Here is a 21600-nt window from a genome sequence, read left to right as displayed (position 1 = left end):
GCATTTTCACACAGCTCTTACACTTAAAGGGCACTATCATCATTTTCACATTTCACAGTATTAGTCCAAAAAATATAGATAAAACTCAGGTAAATCTAATTTCTGACTGCACTGGGCCTTTAAATGAATAACCTATGGATTTTGGACAGACAAGTAGCCCTTTCATTTGCTTTGCGCTGACCAGTAAATTATGGTTTTCCTTTCACCGGTCCCTGGGATCTTCCGGTCCAGGTGTCGGCCAGCAAGCCCATCCCAACACCTCAAATCAAATCAAAATCAAGTAAAATTGTATTTGTCACAAATACACGTGTATGGCAGATGTTATTGCAGGTGTAGCGAAATGCTTGTGTTTCTAGTTCCAACAGTGCAGCAATACCTAATAAGTAATATCTAACAATTTCACAACAATACACACAAATGTTAAGTAAAGGAATGGAATTAAGAATATATAAATATTTGGGGGAGTAATGTCAGAACGGCATAGACTAAGATACAGTAGATAGTATAGAATACAGTATATACATATGAGATGTGTAATGCAAAATATGTAAACATTATTAAAGTGAATAGTGTTCCATCATTAAAGGCTGTATCACAACAGGCCGTGATTGGGAGTCCCATAGGGAGGCGCACAATTGGCCCTGCGTCATCTGGGTTTGGCTGATGTCGGCTGTCATTGTAAATAAGAATTTGTTCTTAACTGACTTGCCTAGTTAAATAAAGGTTAAATATATATATACATATTTAAATAAAATTAAAATGGCCAGTGATTTCAAGTCAATGTATATACTGTAGGCAGCAGCCTCTAATGTGCTAGTGATGGCTATTTAACAGTCTGATGGCCTTGAGATAGAACCTGTTTTTCAGTCTCTCGGTCCCAACTTTGATGCACCTGTATTGACCTCGCTTTCTGGATGATAGCGGGGTGAACAGGCAGTGGCTCAGGTGGTTGTTGTCCTTGACGATCTTTTTGGCCTTCCTGTGACATCGGGTGCTTCCCAGGACCATCTGGGCCATGAGGTTGGCATCCTGGGGAACCCCAAAGGGATGGAACGGACCTCCAGTCTCTTCTTACAGGAGAACTTGTCCGACATAGTAGTAGTAGTAGTAGTAGTAGTAGTAGTAGTAGTAGTAGTAGTAGTAGTAGTAGAGAGACACAACCACAGAGAGAGACAGACACAGAAACACACACAGAGAGAGAGAGAGAGAGAGAGAGAGAAACAGAGAGAGAGACACAGACACAGAGAGAGCGAGAGAGACAGACACAGAGAGAGAGAGAGACAGAGTGGGAGACAGAGAGAGAGAGACACACACAGAGAGAGAGAGACAGACAGAGAGAAAGAGAGAGACACAGAGAGGGAGACAGAGAGAGGCACAGAGCGAGAGAGAGAGAGAGACACAGACAGGGAGAGAGAGAGAGAGAGAGAGACAGAGACAGAGACAGAGACAGAGACAGAGAGCGAGACAGGCACAGAGAGAGAGACACAGCGAGAGAGAGTAGTGATTTGTTAAGATAGAGCTACTGTACCTGGGCAATGTTTTTCCTCAGTTATCATATATATAATATCCCTGCCAGTAATGACTATGTGGAAAGCCCAGTTGCGCTCCTTACATTCTTCCTCTCTGTAGAGCATCAGCAGGTCTATAACAAACGTCTTGTTGCCATGCATTCCATAGTTTCTGGAATGCACTTTCTGTCCAAGAGAGTCGTACGTGAACCTTCCATTTGTCATTATAGACCCGTCGGCAGCAGTCTGAGAGAGAGAGTTTCTTGAGGTAGTTTTATAACATATTCAGTATCTCTGAGTTTTTGTGCTTTGTAGAGAAATTATCCTTACAGTTATCCACTGTGAAGGTGTATAATTTACTTTAAAAAGCACTGCAATAGACATTTTCTAAGAATCTTACCATGAAAATGGCTCCAGTCAGTAGTGGTGGTGAAGCTGAAAACGTGTAAGAAGTCAACAGAAAATATAAATTACATTCAGTTCATGGATAGTTAAAAGCTGTCATTCAACAGGAACACAATATGTCTCAGCATCTTTTTTAATTCAATTATTTTTTCAAGAGTCTTCCTACCATTTTGGAACTTTCAGATAATCATTGAGACATGTACACACTGCAAGGATGAGGTTTCTGAGACCTGGCGTTCAGATCCAGACTGAGACAAATGGAGACCAGGATGAGGTTTCTGAGACCTGGCGTTCAGATCCAGATGATTTTGTGAGAAGACCATTTTTTCGGGATGTTTCATGGTCTGACAAACACCGCTCTAGCTCTGTCACCTTTCACCACACCTGCGGAAATGCGGCATAGGCAGATGCGGTGAATTGAGTTGCATCCATTGCAACAACAAAAAACAGTTCTCTATCTTATACTGACAGATTTGATGCATATTTTTGTATTATGCTAATTATATTTCCGCGGGGGCAGCGACATTGACCTTAGCATTGAACCTCTCACTAAAAGCTTCACTCACACAAAATGTATACTTAAACCCAAAATGGTTCTCCAGTAGATTAAGAAAGGCTCATCTTTTGTTCAAAAATTGCCTTTTTACCTAACACAACCTAACATTTAGTTAATTGAAAATGAAACCTTTTTCAAAGTATCGCCCTTTCTCAAACAAGCCATACAAAGTGGTTGATGAGTGAGAAAGTTAGACACACAAATGTCATACCCCCCTAAAAATACTATCATCCCGTTATTGTAATAGTGAGAAGTTAGTATGTCTTGAGGGTATGATATTTGTGCGTCTAACGTTGTCACTCATTATTCACGATTCTTTCAGGATTATCCGTAATCATGGTAGCATCCACATTAATGTAGAAGTGTTTAGAAACATATTATATTCTTATTTACAATAAAAGTGACTCCAAAATGACACAATACATGATTTACCATTAATTTCTATTGGACATAAAAAAATCTGAAATACAACCTAAACAAACAGCAAATCCATCCAAGAAGTTTGTGGAGTAACAAGCTTGATGTGATCATTGTGTGCTAGGAATATGGGACCAAATACGAAACTGTTGACTACTTTAATACACAGTAGTGAATTTGTCCCAATACTTTTGGTCCCCTAAAATGGGGGGATTATGTACAAAAAGTGCTGTAATTTCTAAACGGTTCACCTGATATGGATTAAAATACCCTCAATTTAAAGCTGACAGTCTGCACTAACCTCATAGTCATTATATCCTTTCAAATCCAAAGTGCAGGAGTGCAGAGCCAAAACAACAAAACGTGTGTCACTGTCCCAATACTTTTGAAGCTCCCTGTGTATTTTTTCAGTCACAACATTTACAGATGCATAACTATTACAGATTAAATCCACCCCTCAGTTTCTCTCAGCCCATACCACCTATCTACATAGACCACCATTTCTTGATTTCCTTGTGCAGTATATTTTTCAACTGTGCTGTGATGTCTTACATTCTGAACCTTTCTAATCGCATGTTATCAACAGATGAACATTTTTGCTAAGAGTATTATTATGTTGTTGATTGATTGACTACAGCCAACAGTGCTATCTGTAGGGTTCATACTGTAACTGACATGGTTGTATGGCCCACATTTATTTTTTTATTTATCCTTGATATAACTAGGCAAGGCTACTGGTATGCCATCAAGCCCCAGGGGTTTTCAGGACTGAAAGGATTTAATTGGCTCAAGAAGTTCCTCCTCTGTAATTTGGCCTTCACACAGGTCTTTCTGTAAAGTTGTCAATTTTACATTGTTATTATAAGCTAAAAAACCTTTATAGAAAGAATCATTTAGCAGACATGGAGGAGACTAAAAAGAAAACATTCAGTAACTTCGGAAAGTATTCAGACCCCTTGACTTTTTCCACATTTTGTTACGTTACAGCCTTATTCTAAAATTGATTAAATTGTTTTGTTTTCTTTATCAGCCTACGCACAATACCCATAATGACGAAGCAAAAACAGTTTTTTAGACATTTTAGGTAATTTATTCCAAATAAAAAACTGAAATATCAAATTTATGTAAGTATTCAGACACTTTACTCAGTACTTTTTTGAAGCACCTATGGCAGCGATTACAGCATTGAGTCTTCTTGGGTATGATGCTACAAGATTGGCACACCTGTATTTGGGGAGTTTCTCCCATTCTTCTCTGCAGATCCTCTCAAGCTCGGTCAGGTTGAATGGGGAGCGTTGCTGCACAGCTATTTTCAGGTCACTCCAGAGATGTTTGATCGTGTTCAAGTCCGGGCTCTGGCTGGAACACTCATGGACATTCATAGACTTGTCCCGAAGTCACTCCTGTGTTGTCTTGGCTGTGTGCTTATGGTCGTTGTCCTGTTGGAAGGTGAACCTTCGCCCCAGTCTGAGGTCCTGAGTGCTCTGGAGCAGGTTTTCATCAAGGATCTCTCTGTTCTTTGCTCCGTTCATCTTTCCCTCGATCCTGACTAGTCATCCAGTCTCTGCCGCAAAACATGATGCTGCCACCACCATGCTTCACAGTTGGGATGGTGCCAGGTTTCCTCCAAACCTGATGCCTGGTATTCAGGCCAAAGAGTTCAATCTTGGTTTCATCAGACCAGAGAATCTTGTTTCTCATGGTCTGAGAGTCTTTAGGTGCCTTTTGGCAAACTCCAAGCAGACTGTCATGTGCCTTTTACTTAGGAGTGGCTTCCGTCTGGCCACCATAAAGGCCTGATTGGTGGAGTGCTGCAGAAATGTTTGTCCTGGAAGGTTCTCCCATCTCCACAGAGGAACTCTAGAGCTCTTTCAGAGTGACCATCAGGTTCCTCATGGCATACCAGTTTGGCCAGCTCTAGGAAGAGTCTTGGTGGTTCCAAACATCTTCCATTTAGGAATGATGGAGGCTACTGTGTTCTTGGGGACCTTCAATGCTGAAGAACATTTTTTGGTACCCTTCCCCAGATCTGTGCCTCGACACAATCATGTCTAGGAGCTCTACGGACAATTCCTTCGACCTCATGGCTTGGTTTTTGCTCTGACATGCATTGTCAACTGTGGGACCTTATATAGACAGGTGTGTGCCTTTCCAAATAATTTCCAATCAATTGAATTTACCACAGGTGGACTCCAATCAAGGTGTAGAAACATCTCAAGGATGACGTTATCTAGCTGAATAAACTAAGTTTGAGCCTATTCCTGGAAACATTGAACCACTGTAGTTTACATCAATTATAATTTCTAAGTGGAAGTTGGAAAAGTTATATTTGAGTGTTTCAGTGAATGGTTAGTGAGGGAGGCCCTGCTCTCTCGCTTCCCCAGTTGTTTAGTTCATTTTCATTCCAATCTCCTTTGCATTAGCGTAGCCTCTCCTGTAGCCTGTCAACTATGTGTCTGTCTATCCCTGTTCTCTCCTCTCTGCACAGGCCACACAAACGCTTCACACCGCATGGCCGCTGCCACTCTAACCTGGTGGTCCCAGAGCGCACAACCCACGTGGAGTTCCAGGTCTCCGGCAGCCTCTGGAACTGCTGGTCTGCGGCCAACAAGGCAGAGTTCATCTCAGCCTATGCTACCCTCCAGTCCCTCGACTTCTTGGCGCTGACGGAAACATGGATTACCACAGAAAACACTGCTACTCCTACTGCTCTCTCCTCGTCTGACCATGTGTTCTCGCATACCCCGAAAGCATCTGGTCAGCGGGGTGGTGGCACTGGAATCCTCATCTCTCCCAAGTGAACATTCTCTCTTTCTCCCCTGACCCATCTGTCTATCTCCTCCTTTGAATTCCATGCTGTCACAGTCACTAGCCCATTCAAGCTTAACATCCTTATCATTTATCGCCCTCCAGGTTCCCTTGGAGAGTTCATCAATGAGCTTGTCAAGTTCCTTTCCTGAAGATGGCTCACCCCTCACAATTCTGGGTGAAATTTAACCTCCCTACGTCTACCTTTGAGTCATTTCTCTCTGCCTCCTTCTTTCCACTCCTCTCCTCTTTTGACCTCACCCTCTCACCGTCCCCCCCTACTCACAAGGCAGGCAATACGCTTGACCTCATCTTTACTAGATGCTGTTCTTCTACTAATCTCACTGCAACTCCCCTCCAAGTCTCCGACCACTACCTTGTATCCTTTTCCCTCTCGCTCTCCTCCAACACTACTCACTCTGCCCCTACTCAGATGGTATTGTGTCGTCCCAACCTTTGCTCTCTCTCCTGCTACTCTCTCCTCTTCCATCCTATCATCTCTTCCCTCTGCTCAATCCTTCTCCAACCAATCTCCTGATTCTTCCTCCTCAACCCTCCTCTCCTCCCTTTCTGCATCCTTTGACTCTCTATGTCCCCTATCCTCCCGGCCGGCTCGGTGCTCCCCTGCTCCGTGGCTTGACGACTCATTGCGAGCTCACAGAACAGGGCTCCGAGCAGCCGAGCGGAAATGGAGGAAAACTAGCCTCCCTGCGGACCTGGCATCTTTTCACTCCCTCCTCTCCACATTTTCTTCCTCTGTTTCTGCTGCTAAAGCCACTTTCTACCACTCTAAATTCCAAGCATCTGCCTCTAACCCTAGGAAGCTCTTTGCCACCTTCTCCTCCCTCCTGAATCCTCCTCCCCCTCCCCCCTCCTCCCTCTCTGCGGATGACTTTGTCAACCATTTTGAAAAGAAGGTTGACGACATCCGATCCTCGTTTGTTAAGTCAAACGACACCGCTGGTCCTGCTCACATTGCCCTACCCTATGCTTTGACCTCTTTCTCCCCTCTCTCCAGATGAAATCTTGCGACTTGTGACGGCCAGCCGCCCAACAACCTGCCCGCTTGACCCTATCCCCTCCTCTCTTCTCCAGACCATTTCCGGAGACCTTCTCCCTTACCTCACCTCGCTCATCAACTCATCCTTGAACGCTGGCTACGTCCCTTCCGTCTTCAAGAGAGCGAGAGTTGCACCCCTTCTCAGAAAACCTACACTCGATCCCTCCGATGTCAACAAATACAGACCAGTATCCCTTCTTTCTTTTCTCTCCAAAACCCTTGAGCGTGCCGTCCTTGGCCAGCTCTCTTGCTATCTCTCTCAGAATGACCTTCTTGATCCAAATCAGTCAGGTTTCAAGACTGGTCATTCAACTGAGACTGCTTTTCTCTGTGTCACGGAGGCTCTCCGCACTGCTAAAGCTAACTCTCTCTCCTCTGCTCTCATCCTTCTAGACCTATCTGCTGCCTTTGATACTGTGAACCATCAGATCCTCCTCTCCACCCTCTCCGAGTTGGGCATCTCCGGCGCGACTCACTCTTGGATTGCGTCCTACCTGACAGGTCGCTCCTACCAGGTGGCGTGGCGAGAATCCGTCTCCGCACCACGTGCTCTCACTACTGGTGATAAATGGAGGAAAACTAGCCTCTACCCCCCCCCCCAAAAAAGATATAGATGTACTATTGTAAAGTGGTTGTTCCACTGGATATCATAAGGTGAATGCACCAATTTGTAAGTCGCTCTGGATAAGAGCGTCTGCTAAATGACGTAAATGTAAATGTAAATGTAATGATCAATGGAAACAGGATGCACCTGAGCTCAATTTTGAGTCCCATAGCAAAGGGGCTGAATACTTATGTAAATAATATATTTCTGTTTTCGCTTTCACATTATGGGGTATTTTGTGTAGATTGCTGAGGAAAATATTTAATTTAATCCATTTTAGAATAAGGTTGTAATGTAACAAAATGTGGAAAAAGTCAAGGGGTCTGAATACTTTCCGAAAGACACTGTATGCCTAAAATATTTAGCATCTTCTTTCAAAACAAGTTTCTGCAAGTTCATTTTGGTAGACTTTCTATGTTGAATATTCAAGAAAAATGTGGTGCGTTTTAAAGCAAATTTTCATCCAGTTTGCTTATTTTTAAAATTAATTACACTTGGTCGTTCTTGAATAAGTTTCCCCAGTTCTTTTAGATTTTTCTCTAGTTGGTTTTTCCTCTAGTTGATTCATGCATCTATGGTACAGTTTTTTTATTGCTATCTACCTGTGCTGTTACTTACTCTATTTTCTAATCTCTTTTGACCGAAACTGCTTTTGATTTAACGATGAATATTTAATTAAATGGTCTCTGAAAGTACATTTGAAAGTGTCCCACACAATAAGAGGATATTTTTTATACATCTTGGAAACTAGCCAGGTGTTTAAACAGATAAAAACTTTAGGCTTAGGGCAGCCACAGTTTAAAGTTTACCACAAATGTCTTACTACAGTGGTTCCTCCTTTAAAAGTTGCGAGCTTATACCGGGAGACTTAGAGGTACCCAACGTCACGGCTTCATTGCTCCAGACCACCACAAGGGGGAGTTAGAGCACTTATTATGCATTTGGGTCCCAAGGTTTTTATATGACCAATCATATCGAGTGGTTCCAATGACAAATATGACGCGAGCCACCTGTCCCTGGTGACTTTCTTCAGCAAAGATGGCTGACAAAACATTACGGGGGAAGCAAATGTAAGTAGTTATGTCATAACGAGTCAAGCTAAAAATGTACACTTGAGAGGAATATGTTAGTTAATGTAGAGACAAACGATTGTGCATATTTTTTTGTCATTAAGTTAATTTACGAAAATCGCTATTTAGCAAGCTTTTTCCCAGTCATATCCAATACCAGTTGCATAAAACTCCATTATTTGAATGATGCTGTGTCTGTATGTATGCATTACAGGACAGCCTACTCCTTCCTCCCCGTCGGGGGATTGAACCCTGGTCTCCCGTCCGCACGACACAGGGATTCTTTAGCTAAATAGCCCAGTACTGTACTGCCGACCATCATGTGGTACAGCGCCATATTTTCCATTCCATTCTAACAGAAACCCATAGGGTTTTTCATGGAATAGAAACACCATAATATTAATCAAATTAATTAAGCAAGTACCAGTCAAAATTTGGACACACCTACTCATTCCAGGATTTTTCTTTATTTGTACTATTTTCTACATTGTAGAATAATAGTGAAGACATCACAACTGTAGCAGGTGTAGCTCATCATGCAAATGTTTCCTATTAGCAGGACAATATACTTTTTTAACCTGGCAACTGTTGTGAAAATCCCTCAACTTGAAATGTATTCAATGCTTAAGTACTCTAAAGTGTTACATTTCTAACTCAAAACAGCAGTACAGTGTTTCTTCATCAACATCTTTATGCTTTTGTTAATAAAATAAAATAACGAGAAAAAAGACATTCAAATGCGGATGTTTATATAAACTACATTTTAGTCGCACTTCCAACCAGCTCCACGACCACAGATAAAACCTTGCTGAGATGATCAATGTATTTGTTGCATTGTTGTATCGTCAATTTCTCTAGCCAAAACATATTGATGGCCTTGACCAATTCATCTTTGCTTGTCGGCTTGGCAGAGTTATGGATGAATGTTTTCAGTTGATTCCAAACAATTTCGATCATGTTTAAACCAGGAGACTAGTATATCTACAGAACAGTAGAACACACATGGTTAATGTTCTGATAATTAAAAAATAATAATATACAGTTGAAGTCGGAAATGTACATACACCTTTTCCAAACACATTTAAACTCAGTTTTTTCACAATTTCTGACATGTAATCCTAGTAAAAATTCCCTGTCTTAGGTAAGTTGGGATCACCACTTTATTTTAAGAATGTGAAATGTCAGAAAAATAGTAGAGAGAATGATTTATTTAAGCTTTTATTTCTTTCATCATATTCCCAGTGGGTCAGAAGTTTACATACACTCAATTAGTATTTGGTAGCATTGCCTTTAAATTGTTTAACTTGGGTCAAACGTTTCGGGTAGCCTTCCACAAGCTTCCCACAATAAGTTGAGTGAATTTTGGCCCATTCCTCCTGACAGAGCTGGTGTAACTGAGTCAGGTTTGTAGGCCTCCTTGCTCACACACGCTTTTTCAGTTCTGCCCACAAATCTTCTATAGGATTGAGGTCAGGGCTTTATGATGGCCACTCCAATACCTTGACTTTGTTGTCCTTAAGCCATTTTGCCACAACTTTGGAAGTATGCTTGGGCTCATTGTCCATTTGGAAGACCCATTTGAGACCAAGCTTTAACTTCCTGACTGATGTCTTGAGATGTTGTTTCAATATATCCACATAATTTTCCTCCCTCATGAAGCCATCTATTTTGTGAAGTGCACCAGTCCCTCCTGCAGCAAAGCACCCCCACAACATGATGCTGCTACCCCCGTGCTTCACGGTTGGGATGGTGTTCTTCGGCTTGCAAGGCTCCCCCTTCTTCCGATGGTCATTATGGCCGACCAGTTCTATTTTTGTTTCATCAGACCAGAGGATATTTCTCCAAAAGTACGATCTTTGTCCCCATGTGCAGTTGCAAACCGTAGTCTGGATTTTTTATGGCGGTTTTGGAGCAGTGGCTTCTTCCTTGCTGAGCGGCCAGGTTATGTCATTATAGGACTCATTTTACTGTGGATATAGATACTATTGTACCTGTTTCCTCCAGCATCTTCACAAGGTCCTTTGTGTAATATTCATATGTGAATACATACTGACGGTGATTGGTTAAGACCACCCAGACGGTTAGGTCATGGGCAGTTGATCGTGGTTGGAGATAGGCTAACATGTAGTTGTAACTAGTTAATAAAGAGTTATGTTAAGAAACATCCTGTGGTTCTGCGTTTTATTATTTTGTACAAAGCGTACAAAATAAGACACTTTGCTGTTGTTCTGGGATTGATTTGCACTATTTGCACCAAAGTACATTCATCTCTAGGAGACAGAACGCGTCTTTCTTCCTGAGTGGTATGACGGCTGCGTGGTCCAATGGTGTTTATAATTGCGTACTATTGTTTGTACAGATGAATGTGGTACCTTCAGGCGTTTGGAAATTGCTCCCAAGGATGAACCAGACTTGTGGAGGTCCACAATTTTTTCTCTGAGGTCTTGGCTGATTTCTTTAGATTTTTCCATGATGTCAAGCAAAGAGGCAGTGAGTTTGAAGGTGGGCCTTGAAATACATCCACAGGTACACCTCCAATTGACTCAAATGATGTCAATTAGCCTATCAGAAACTTCTAAAGATGACAATTTTCTGGAGGCACAGTCAACTTAGTGTATGTAATCTTCTGACCCACTGGAATTGTGATATAGTGAATTATAAGTGAAATAATCTGTCTGTAAACCATTGTTGGAAAAATTACTTGTGTCATGCACAAAGTAGATGTCCTAACCGACTTGCAAAAACTATGGTTTGTTAACAAGAAATATGTGGAGTGGTTGAAAAACGAGTTTTAATGATTCCAACCTAAGTGTATGTAAACTTCCGACTTCAACTGTAGGTATGCTCATTTAAAGAGGTGGTTTTCAATAAACCCCAATGTTTTTGGAATACTGCAGTAAATGTATCACTTTAGATCAGGTGGCTGACCTGTGAACAGGTATAAAAGGCAGAGTTCTGAGCACCAGGTGTCAGAGTACTCTTCGCTTCTTCTAGTCTGGGTCTTCCTTCACCTGTCTCCATCACCATGTGATCCCTCATCCTGGTCTCCATTTGTCTCAGTCTGGATCTGAACACCAGGTCTCAGAAACCTCATCCTGGTCTCCATTTGTCTCAGTCTGGATCTGAACGCCAGGTCTCAGAAACCTCATCCTGGTCTCCATTTGTCTCAGTCTGGATCTGAACGCCAGGTCTCAGAAACCTCATCCTGGTCTCCATTTGTCTCAGTCTGGATCTGAACGCCAGGTCTCAGAAACCTCATCCTGGTCTCCATTTGTCTCAGTCTGGATCTGAACGCCAGGTCTCAGAAACCTCATCCTGGTCTCCATTTGTCTCAGTCTGGATCTAAACGTCTGAGCTCAGAAACCTTGTCCTTGCAGTGAGTACACGTCTCAATGATGATCAATGATTATCTGAAAGACCCAAATCGATAATTATGAATTTAAAAGTACGCTGAGACAAATCCTGAATTATTTCTTGGATACTGTATGTTGTGTACCTTGTATGACAGCTTTTGACTGTCCATGAACTGAATGTAATTTAACTTTCTGTTGACTTCTTACACATTTTCAGCTTCACCACCACTACTGACTGGAGCCATGTCCTTGGTAAGATTCTTATAAAATATCTATTGCAGTGCTTTTTAAAGTAAATTATACACCTTCACAGTGGATAACTGTAAGGATAATTTCTCTACAAAGCACAAAAACTCAGAGATACTAAATATGTTATGAAACTATCTTAAAGGGGCGATCTGCAGTTGCTACATACATTTTTGGACTTAAAAATGAATGATATGTACCAACTGATTCCTGAAGAATACAACTTACAAATCAGAACCCAACATTTAAGCTTGTTTTACTCCAATATTTCTAAACCAAAAAATTTAAACAAACACCATATAGCCTCAAAACATGGCTAAACCTATAATTTTGATATCAAGGATGGTCAGCCCTTGCATCCAGAGCTATGTCTATGAATTTGAGAGTGGTTACATTTTTCCAGTCCCATTCTTCAGCTTTTTAACTAAACATGGGTGGGGATGGGCTTTGTTATTGTTTGAATTAAGGATTGCCGCTTTATGAAACTCTCCCTCTTCCTCAGACTGCTAATGAAGGGTCTATAATGACCAATGGAAGGTTCACGTATGGCTCTCTTGAACAGAAAGTGCATTCCAGAAACTATGGGATGCATGGCAACGAGACATTTGTTAACCATAACTTATTGGTCAGCGCGAAGCAAATGAAAAAGGGCTACTTGTCAGCTCTAAAATCCATTGGTTATTCATTTAACTTAACCATTGTTACAATTAAAAATATGTTTAAGATTTTATTGACTAATGTAGTGGCCTCCAGGTCCAGGGTTGTTTAGAAAGCCGAGAATTAATTTGCCTGGTTAACCATTTAAACTCTGCAGCCATATTGCTATCTTACCATATGGTCTGGTGCACCAGGCTAAGACTAAATAGCTCCTATTTAGGACTGGCGCACCAGGCTAAGACTAAATAGCTCCTATTTAGGACTGGCGCACCAGGCTAAGAATAAGTGGCTGCTTTTTGAGAATGTTTTAATCTTTCTAGAAGAGGATTTACCTCTTACTTGCTAAATAGATGTTTCAACTCAATGAGACTAACCTAGTAAAATAAAAGCTTAAATTAAAAAAAATTAACTGTGCTTATGGATGGCTAGAAATAACCTCAAAAGCAAACTGACTTTGAATGCAATGCATTTCTGACATAATAGCCTAGTCACTTGTAACCTGCTCTCATGTCCAGGCAGGTACACGAGCACCTTCACTGAATTTGGCTGCCTACCCCTCACCAGCATGGTCCACAAAGCGGAAGGATGTACTGTAGTCAGGTCAGTGAAAACAATTCACACCTACATGTATTTAATATTTAGCAGATTGAAGTTGGTTTTATAAGCACTGATCTAGTATCAGCTTACCCTCCCCATATCCTTACCTAACCATTTGAGGGGAAAACCCCAACACTGATCTTAGATCCGTCTCAGGGTCAACTTCATCCCACTTCTCTTGGCCATGAGGATACTTTCTCTATCAATGCGTTTAATCCTATACAGTATGTGGAGACACACATGTTAAAGCTGTTGACTTTCATATAATGCAGTGTTACAGTACATTGTTGTACTGTTTGAAAGTATTGTGCAGATTGTTATGTGTAATGCATGATGGATTATTCTGAATTTGTCTATACGAGCCACATGGCAAAAAAACTCAGCCTGTATAACATCCTCCTGGGCATCCAGGACCCAATGGACTTTGTCCCTCCTTTCTTCTGTAAGGGAGTACTGCAAGAGGAGATTGAAGAGGCAGGTGACTTCTTCAGTGCACTACAGTCACCGGCCAAGGAGCTTCAATAATGAACACCAAGAGTGCCTCAAATCACTGATCACATCAATGTCCGCCTTGTCTACAATCTGGCAGTGGCACTTGAGTTCTCTCTGTATTAGCCTGAATAAAGTAGGGTGTAGAGATGATTTTAAACTAAAGCGTTAGTGGAGCAATGTGGGTTGTCGTGAGTTAACGCTACAATCCTAGCCTGGGCCCCGTTTACACAAAGCGTTTCAGAGTAGGAGTGCTAGGATCAGTTTTGCCTTTTAAATCACTATGAAGAAAAGAGGGGGGAAACTTGATCAGCACTCCTACTCAGGGACGCTTTGTGAATAAGGGCCCTTATGTGTGTGTCCTTTGGTTGTTGTGGTCGTCACATGCAGATCTGGAATAAGCTAATATAAGCTAAAATATAAAACGTAACATGCAACAATTTAGAAGATTTTACTGAGTTACAGTTCATATAAGGAAATCAGTCAATTGAAATCAATTCATTAGGCTCTAATCTATGGATTTCAAATATACACTGGGGAGCCAGGCCCAGCCAATCAGATCAAATTTTTCCCCACAAAGGGCCTTTATTACAGACAGAAATACTCCTCAATTTCATCAGCTGCCCGGGTGGCTGGTCTCAGACAATCCCGCAGATAAAGACACAGAATGTGGCGGTCTTGGGTGTGGTTACACGTGGTCTGAGGTTGTGAGGCCGGTTGGACATACTGCCAAATTCTCTAAAATGACATTGTAGGCGGTATATGGTAGAGAATTGAACACTTAAATTCCCTGGCAGCAGCTCTGGTGGACATTCCAGCAGTCAACATACCAATTGCACACTCCCTCAAAACTTGAGACATCTGTGGCATTTTGTTGTGTGACAAAACTGCACATTTTAAAGTGGCCTTTTATTGTCCCCTGCACAAGGTGCACCTGTGTAATGATCATGCTGTTTCATCAGCTTCTTGATATGCCACACATGTCAGGTGGATGGATTAGCTTGACAAAGGATAAAATGCTACTAACAGGGATGTAAACAAATTTGTGCATTTGAGGGAATTACGCTTTTTTGTGCTTATGGAACATTTCTGTGATTTTTTTTTCAGCTCATGAAACATGGGACCAGCACTTTACATGTTGTGTTTATATTTTTGGTTCAGTATAGTATTCATGTATGACAGTATGATTGGAAGTGGAGAGACAGAGGAGTAAAGGAGCATTCAAAGAGAATCATATAACAAATAATATTACATTATTATTATAATTAATTCCCTCACCGTATTTACTGTCACCACTTGTTTCCATGCTCTTACACTGCCAATAAAGTTAAACTAGAAAGCATGAAATATAACTTGTCTTTTCACTTATTTCTTGCTCTCTTATGGAGCGTTCACATGCTGGTCGGAGATATTGGACGTTTTGGAGTTCCGACGGGGAAGTTTCACTTGAACGACCCTCCAAGTGGGAAACTGATCATTTTATTACCCGAGTTTCACCACTGACCTTTCACCTTTTCAACCAAATGACGACATGTTTTTTTTTTTTTACAATCACAAATGTATTCATTTATGTTGATAACGTAGATAGTTTGACCATATTGTCAATGTTAAACAAGCTAGCTAATTTTATTCTTAGCAACGTAAGCTAGCTTATCAAGCTAGCTAAAACCTTATTGGTTGAAGAATTGGTCTGCCTTCAAAAGCACGAACACAATAATGTCAGACTTACCACGTATGTCCCATTACTCACAATATAATTTTTCTCAGTCACTATTATAAACCCCTTTGGCTTCCCATTCAAACTGATTTTGCCCGTGAGGAATGTGTAACCACTTCTGTCGCGCTTTCAAAACTTTACTAATCCTTGCTTGCGATACAGTTTTGCAAACTTTTGGAATTTTACTTTAAAGAATTTAAAGAATTTTAATAAAGAATTTTACATATACTAAAAGAGACACTTCCTTTAAACAGTTTTAACACAGATTTCCCTTCAGGCAAAGTCATAGTTGAAATATGCTGTTCCTGGTATGTTCAAACTCAACACGCCATTGGGCTTTAACAAATATGCAAATGATTTTTGAGAAGAAAACAAATCCATTTAAACAGTCAATTCATTGATGGGCACCAAAGGGTAAACACTAACAGCATGCAGTCACAGCAGGTCAACACTTTCTATTTGGACGTTTGCCAGCGACCCTTTATATTGTTAGGCCTATTTACTTAGGGCGACATTTTCGTAGTGCAAAATAATTGTGGAAAGTGCAGAATTTACCATAAACCTCATTATAATCCAGCAGTGTGATTTAATTTGAAACTTTTCTCTGATAAATGTTCATGTGGTTTCATATTGTAAACACAATTGTATTCAACTAGTGCAGGAAACAGTAGGGTTCCTATGCTTAAGCGCAGTTGGCTTCTTTTGAACCTCATAGGCTGTGTCTTAACCACATACTGACACCTCTCAAGGGGTACGTTTACACAGGCAGCCCAATTCTGATATTTTTTCCACAAATTGATCTTTTGACCAATCACATCGGCTCTTTTAAACATCAGATCTTATCCGATTGGTCAATAAACAAATTAGTAAAAAATTAAAATAATCGGAATTGGGCTGCTTGTGTAAACGCAGCCTTTATCTTTCTACTACCACTCAGGTTACACCAATCATGTATATAAACCCAAACCCTAGATGACTGATGGGACGCTGTTTTGAAGCCGCTGCAGACATTTAATGTACCCCTCCACCATTGTAAAAAGATTGGTCTACATTCATACATTTTCTCAAGTATATTCCATTACAGACACCTTAATGCATACTTTTAAATTATATTATGTGAGCTAAACATTAGAATACAAAATATATTAAAACATTTTCCTTAAAGTTGAATTTTTAGAGAGTACTAATGTTACGGTCCCCACTACAAGAAATAAATATATGTAACATTGTCCTTTTAATTGAAACACTAGAATTCCATTCATTCCTGTTGAGGGTTGCTCATTCTGAGGAGTACCAATACGGTTGCTTCAAAGCCTCTCACTGGCCAATACATAGCATCAGCAATCCCGGGGTTATATAGATCATTGGTTGGTACTCAGGTCGGCAAGATGCATCAAAGTTAATTATTATATTTCACTGTGACAAAGGCTATTCATACACATCCTTTTTTAAACATGACAGATTTATTTACATATCATAATCATAAAGCATTACTTGTTTAGAACTGAACACTGTCTTGACACTAGCATCAGTTTCTCAGAAATGACATTGTTGTTTACTAACGCTACGAGTGAAAATCTTACACCTGAAAATCTCACAAAAAGAACAGAATAGACAATGCAACATAACAAATGATAGAGGATCCACTTCTGCTGGATTTTCTGTTCTATAATAGCTAGTAACCCATTATAGAGAATAGCTAAGGCTTACGTGAAACGCATATACGACACTCGTAATGATCTTCCCACATTCACTGTGGAGTTAATTGGTGTTCAACGCTACCGCGAATAACAACTGCATCGGTCCCATTGTCACGGCACGCTCTCCCTCCTCTCTACCCATTCTGAAAGGGTTTCCAATCACTTCGCTGACAAGTAGGAGAGCCATTTAGCAGAGACTGTAGTGCATTTCAAATCTACCTTCAGTGGTCCTGTGTGGATCAGTTGGTAGAGCATGGCGCTTGCAGGGTTGTGGGTTCGATTCCCGGGGCCACCCATATGTCAAATATATGCACGGATGACAATAAGTCAAATTGGCATATATTATTATTATATAAAAATCATATCTGTTTAGAATCTATTGAACCATAACCACCTCATAGCAGTCTCTTATTACCACAAACAGCAGCTTTCCTAATTCTGGTAATGTCGGTCGTCGTCATGACATGTAGTGGTCATATCCTTTTAATGGACTGAATCATTCTAAATGTCATGATTCTTTTCTAAGGAGTACGGCGAGCCTGTCCTAATATGGAAACTGTAACAGGCTGACTACACCGCTCGCGTTGCGTTGCAAAAAAAAAAAAAAAAAAAAAATCTATATTATTCAATTATTGCACCCACACTGCTGGCGCGCACCAACGGGCATCTGCGTTGAGAAGGGCTAAAATAGAAGTCAGTTCTATTTGTTACGCAGATTGCGCTGCAAGTCCTGCATATCCCATCTCCTCATTGGTTTGTAGAAGCAGGTACCCACGTGGGTGACTGAAAGACGAACGAAGTCAGTGGCGGTAATGCACCTAATTTATGAAAGTTGCCAATTGCAATATAAAGTCAAGAGAAGAAAAAGCCTAGAAGGAGGAGAGATGACTAGAAACGATTCGGTTGACCGTTTGTGTGGATTAATTGTCAGAGGACCTTGTGCATTTCAGGTAAAATAACAACTCAATGTTTATATCCCAGGACAAATTAGGTAGCAACAGCAAGCTAGCTAAATTGGACAAATTAGCTAGCAAGTGCAAGCTAGCTAGCTAGCTAAATTGCCATAAATGTTTAATGCTTTTCGACCTGTCCCCAAATTAATGTAATTGGTTCAGAGTTTGTTTTGATATTTTAACCTGCGTGTAGTGATCGCGTTTGGTGTGGGGGGACAAAATACATTTATGCACGATGGCACACGGTTTGGGTTCCGTGTTAAGGAGATTCAACTAAACCTTATTTGTCCAGCCATACAGACCCAATTATAATATGGACACCGTAAAGGAGATTCAACTAAACCTTATTTGTCCAGCCATAGAGCCCCAATTCTTTAAAAGAAACAGAAAGACGTGCTCTCCCTGACTCGAACGCACGCATGCGCACACAATAAACATTTTTTTCTGGACAAGTGAGCACTATGTGCTGTTTTAATATGGAATGTATGCCATCTCTAGGCAACACAAACATTTCTGTACAACCGTCAACATACACATATATATATATATATATAGATATCAACATCTATATCTATATACACACACACACACACACACACACAAATATATAAAGACAAGACAAGTCATGTTCATAAAATTTACGTTGGCTTAATAAATAAGAGGTAAATGTAGAAAGTGAAGAGAAGGAATGACCCTCGGAGAAGTGAGCAGTGACAGTAACACTTTTTAGCAGTAGAAGACCCGGACTCCTTTGACTAGGGTTCCCTGGATCTATACATGTACACCAGTTCTCACTCTTTCAAGTTTTACGTCGACTCATTTCAATGACCTGTTGCTGTGAATGAAGTTCCTTTGGGCAGCCAAAGCAGAGAACACATACAAAGTGCACATCATTAGCCAATTAACTGAACAATGATATATATATAATCAAGGTAAGAAGTTGACTGACTAGAAAAGAGCAACACTTCATACAGGGTCTTTGATTCTCAATCCATTTGACAATTCAATGATTATATAAAATTACATGACAATCCTTGAGCTATCACCACTTCAGGTGGGATTTACAAAGTGGTCACAGGGCAATTAATGAACCATTATATCCCAGTATGGCCATGACTCTCTCATGTGTATTTTAGTGGTCAGGCCATGTGCAGTGAAGGTTAAGTCTAGTGCAGGGTGAGAGTTCAAGGAAAGATGGTAAAGACAGCAAATTATGCAATGCTCTCAAGTTTCAGACTCAATCCCTTAATTTTCTGGTCAGCATTTCCCCCAAAAACTATTGTCGTCAGACAATATCATATATTTCTGTGTTTTCCAGTAAACAGTAGTGCTGCTATGATGTTGAGGGGCTCTCATTTCATGTCAGAGACACAGTAGCCACTGGGCACAAACTGGTTGAATCAATGTTGTTTCCATGTCATTTCAACAAACAAATTCAATTTGAAGACGTTGAATCAACATGGTCATTGACGTAAAGGAATTTAGGTAATTTGTCTTTTTTTCACCCAACTTTTAACCTAAACCCAATGATGGTCAAAATGTTTGTTGGTTTTACTTTGAATTTACATTAGTTGACAAGTCAATCAAATGTAAATCAAAACTAGACATTGACGTGACATCTGTGCCCAGTGGGTAGCCACCCTAGAAAGAAAACTAAGTACATTTCGCTCCCTCCAAAAAATTGCTTTCTTCAATTGTGCAATACAATTGCCTTATGATGGAACAACACAAGCTATACAAAAGGTGCTTTAGACAGACATCATTTCAGGATCAAGAGAGGGTTCTCTTGAGTATTGTACATAGATATTTAAACATTTCTATGCAACATTTCTGAGACAAAACAACTACATTTTCCCTGGGCTGTCACTATAACCGCTACTATGTACACAGAAAGTTTGACAGCAAAGCTTAAGTCATTAAATTGCAGTACAGGACTGACCAACATGCACACCGAATCCTAACTTGAGATCAGCATACCTAACTTAAACCCTTTAGTTGATGAAAAATATGAACAGGATAAAAGGTTATTTAAAAAGTTTACTGGTGCTATTCACCTCAAGTTAAGGAATTTTTGTCTCAAGTTTTTCACCACGTTCTGTTGACTAGCATCTGTCTTTTTGACCAAGTTCATGGCAGTTTTCTGGGCGTCGTCAAGCTTTTCATTTGAGGGTGGACCCTTGTCAAGTTCCTTGCCCCTCCCACTCAAGGGTACTGACTCTGCCTTAGCCCCGCCCTCCTCCCTTTGCCTATACTCATCTGACTCCTGATAGGCCCGGCAGCGGTCGATTACAGCCATGATGGAGATTTTCTCTCTAGTGGTCGGTGAACGGATCTGGACATAGCTATCATCTATGTCCTCTACCACCTCTACTCTCCTTGCCCTGAGTACCATCTCCAGTGGTTCTGCAGAGCTGGATTCTGTCTCAGGCTCCGGAACCTTCTCCACAACAACGACCCTGTGGTCATTGGGCATGGTGGCCTGTGCTGAGATGTAGTAACTGTCATTAGGGACTTCATCCTGGAGGTTCTGCAGCTCACTCAGATGCAGCCCACTCAGCCTCTGGTCCAGTGACCCGGCCCTCTGGAGCCTAGCCAACCCCTCTCCAGGCCCAGGGTCCCTGCTGAGCTGGGGTCTGTAGGCCGGAGCCTCAACCGTACCAAAAGCAGTGACTAAGCTGGAGCAGAAGCTTGAACGCCTTTTGGGGCCGCTGTCCATCCTCTCAGGAACTGAACGGCTTCGGTTAACTGGCGGCAGCTGGGGCTGGTCATTGTCCGAGCTGGCATACTTGCAGCGAAGTGTCCTCACGTCGGGCCAGTTAAAAGCCTCGGTAGGCGTAGGATTGAGTGGGCTCTTTGCGGACATGCGGCCGGGTGAAAGGACCCTGGGACTGCCCAAAGAGCTAGGCATGTGAGCAGGGTTGGGAGATCTGGCTATAGGACTCAACTCCTGGAGATTGCTCATACGATCAAATGAGAGCAGGGGCAGCGTCAAGTTGGGTTTACCTGTAAAACACAAAGCACACCACATAAACAAGACTTAACAGGAAGTATCTGAGCATCAGAGAATCAGAAAAAGTTGAAAGTTCTGTTTTTATTTTGGGCATTCTTGTGTGGTATACTGTAATGCTCCGAAGGGACACTGCGGTTTAAATTGCTTAGTAGTAGTTTTGGTATCTTCAGGTATGTTTACATGCACACAATATTCACGATTATTGTGAATACTCTGAGTAAAACAATATTCTGACTAATGACAAATCTACAATGCACTACAAAACATCACATTCGCGTTCTGTCAGCATAGTTTTTTGACTGCTACTCAGGCAGCATATTACGAAGGCAGCGCAAGACATTTCTTCCAGTTTCCAGAAGCTTCAGTGACTTGTGTCGGCTTCAGGAAAATAGAGTGAAAATGCGTGCTTTAAGTGCTGCTGTACTGCTCACGCTGCCGATGTAGTAGGCT

At 41.2% G+C, this 21600-nt stretch overlaps 1 protein-coding gene across 5 annotated transcripts in view; it reads right to left on the bottom strand.

The window, feature by feature from the left end:
- Positions 1-18593: 18593 nt before the first annotated feature.
- The window catches only part of plekhg3 (pleckstrin homology and RhoGEF domain containing G3), a 130447-nt gene continuing 127440 nt past the window's right edge, over positions 18594-21600 (bottom strand). For all 5 annotated transcript variants that reach the window (XM_014143855.2, XM_045695586.1, XM_014143852.2 and 2 more), the window contains one exon: positions 18594-21143. In XM_014143855.2, coding sequence (XP_013999330.2) covers positions 20191-21143 — 953 coding nt within the window. In that variant the 3' untranslated portion in view covers positions 18594-20190. The remainder of the gene's footprint in view (positions 21144-21600) is intronic.

Source organism: Salmo salar, chromosome ssa15 (genome assembly GCF_905237065.1).
Source record: "Salmo salar chromosome ssa15, Ssal_v3.1, whole genome shotgun sequence".
Lineage (NCBI taxonomy): Eukaryota > Metazoa > Chordata > Actinopteri > Salmoniformes > Salmonidae > Salmo > Salmo salar.
Note: the sequence above shows the minus strand (reverse complement) of the source record. Positions and strands in the feature narration are given on the sequence as shown.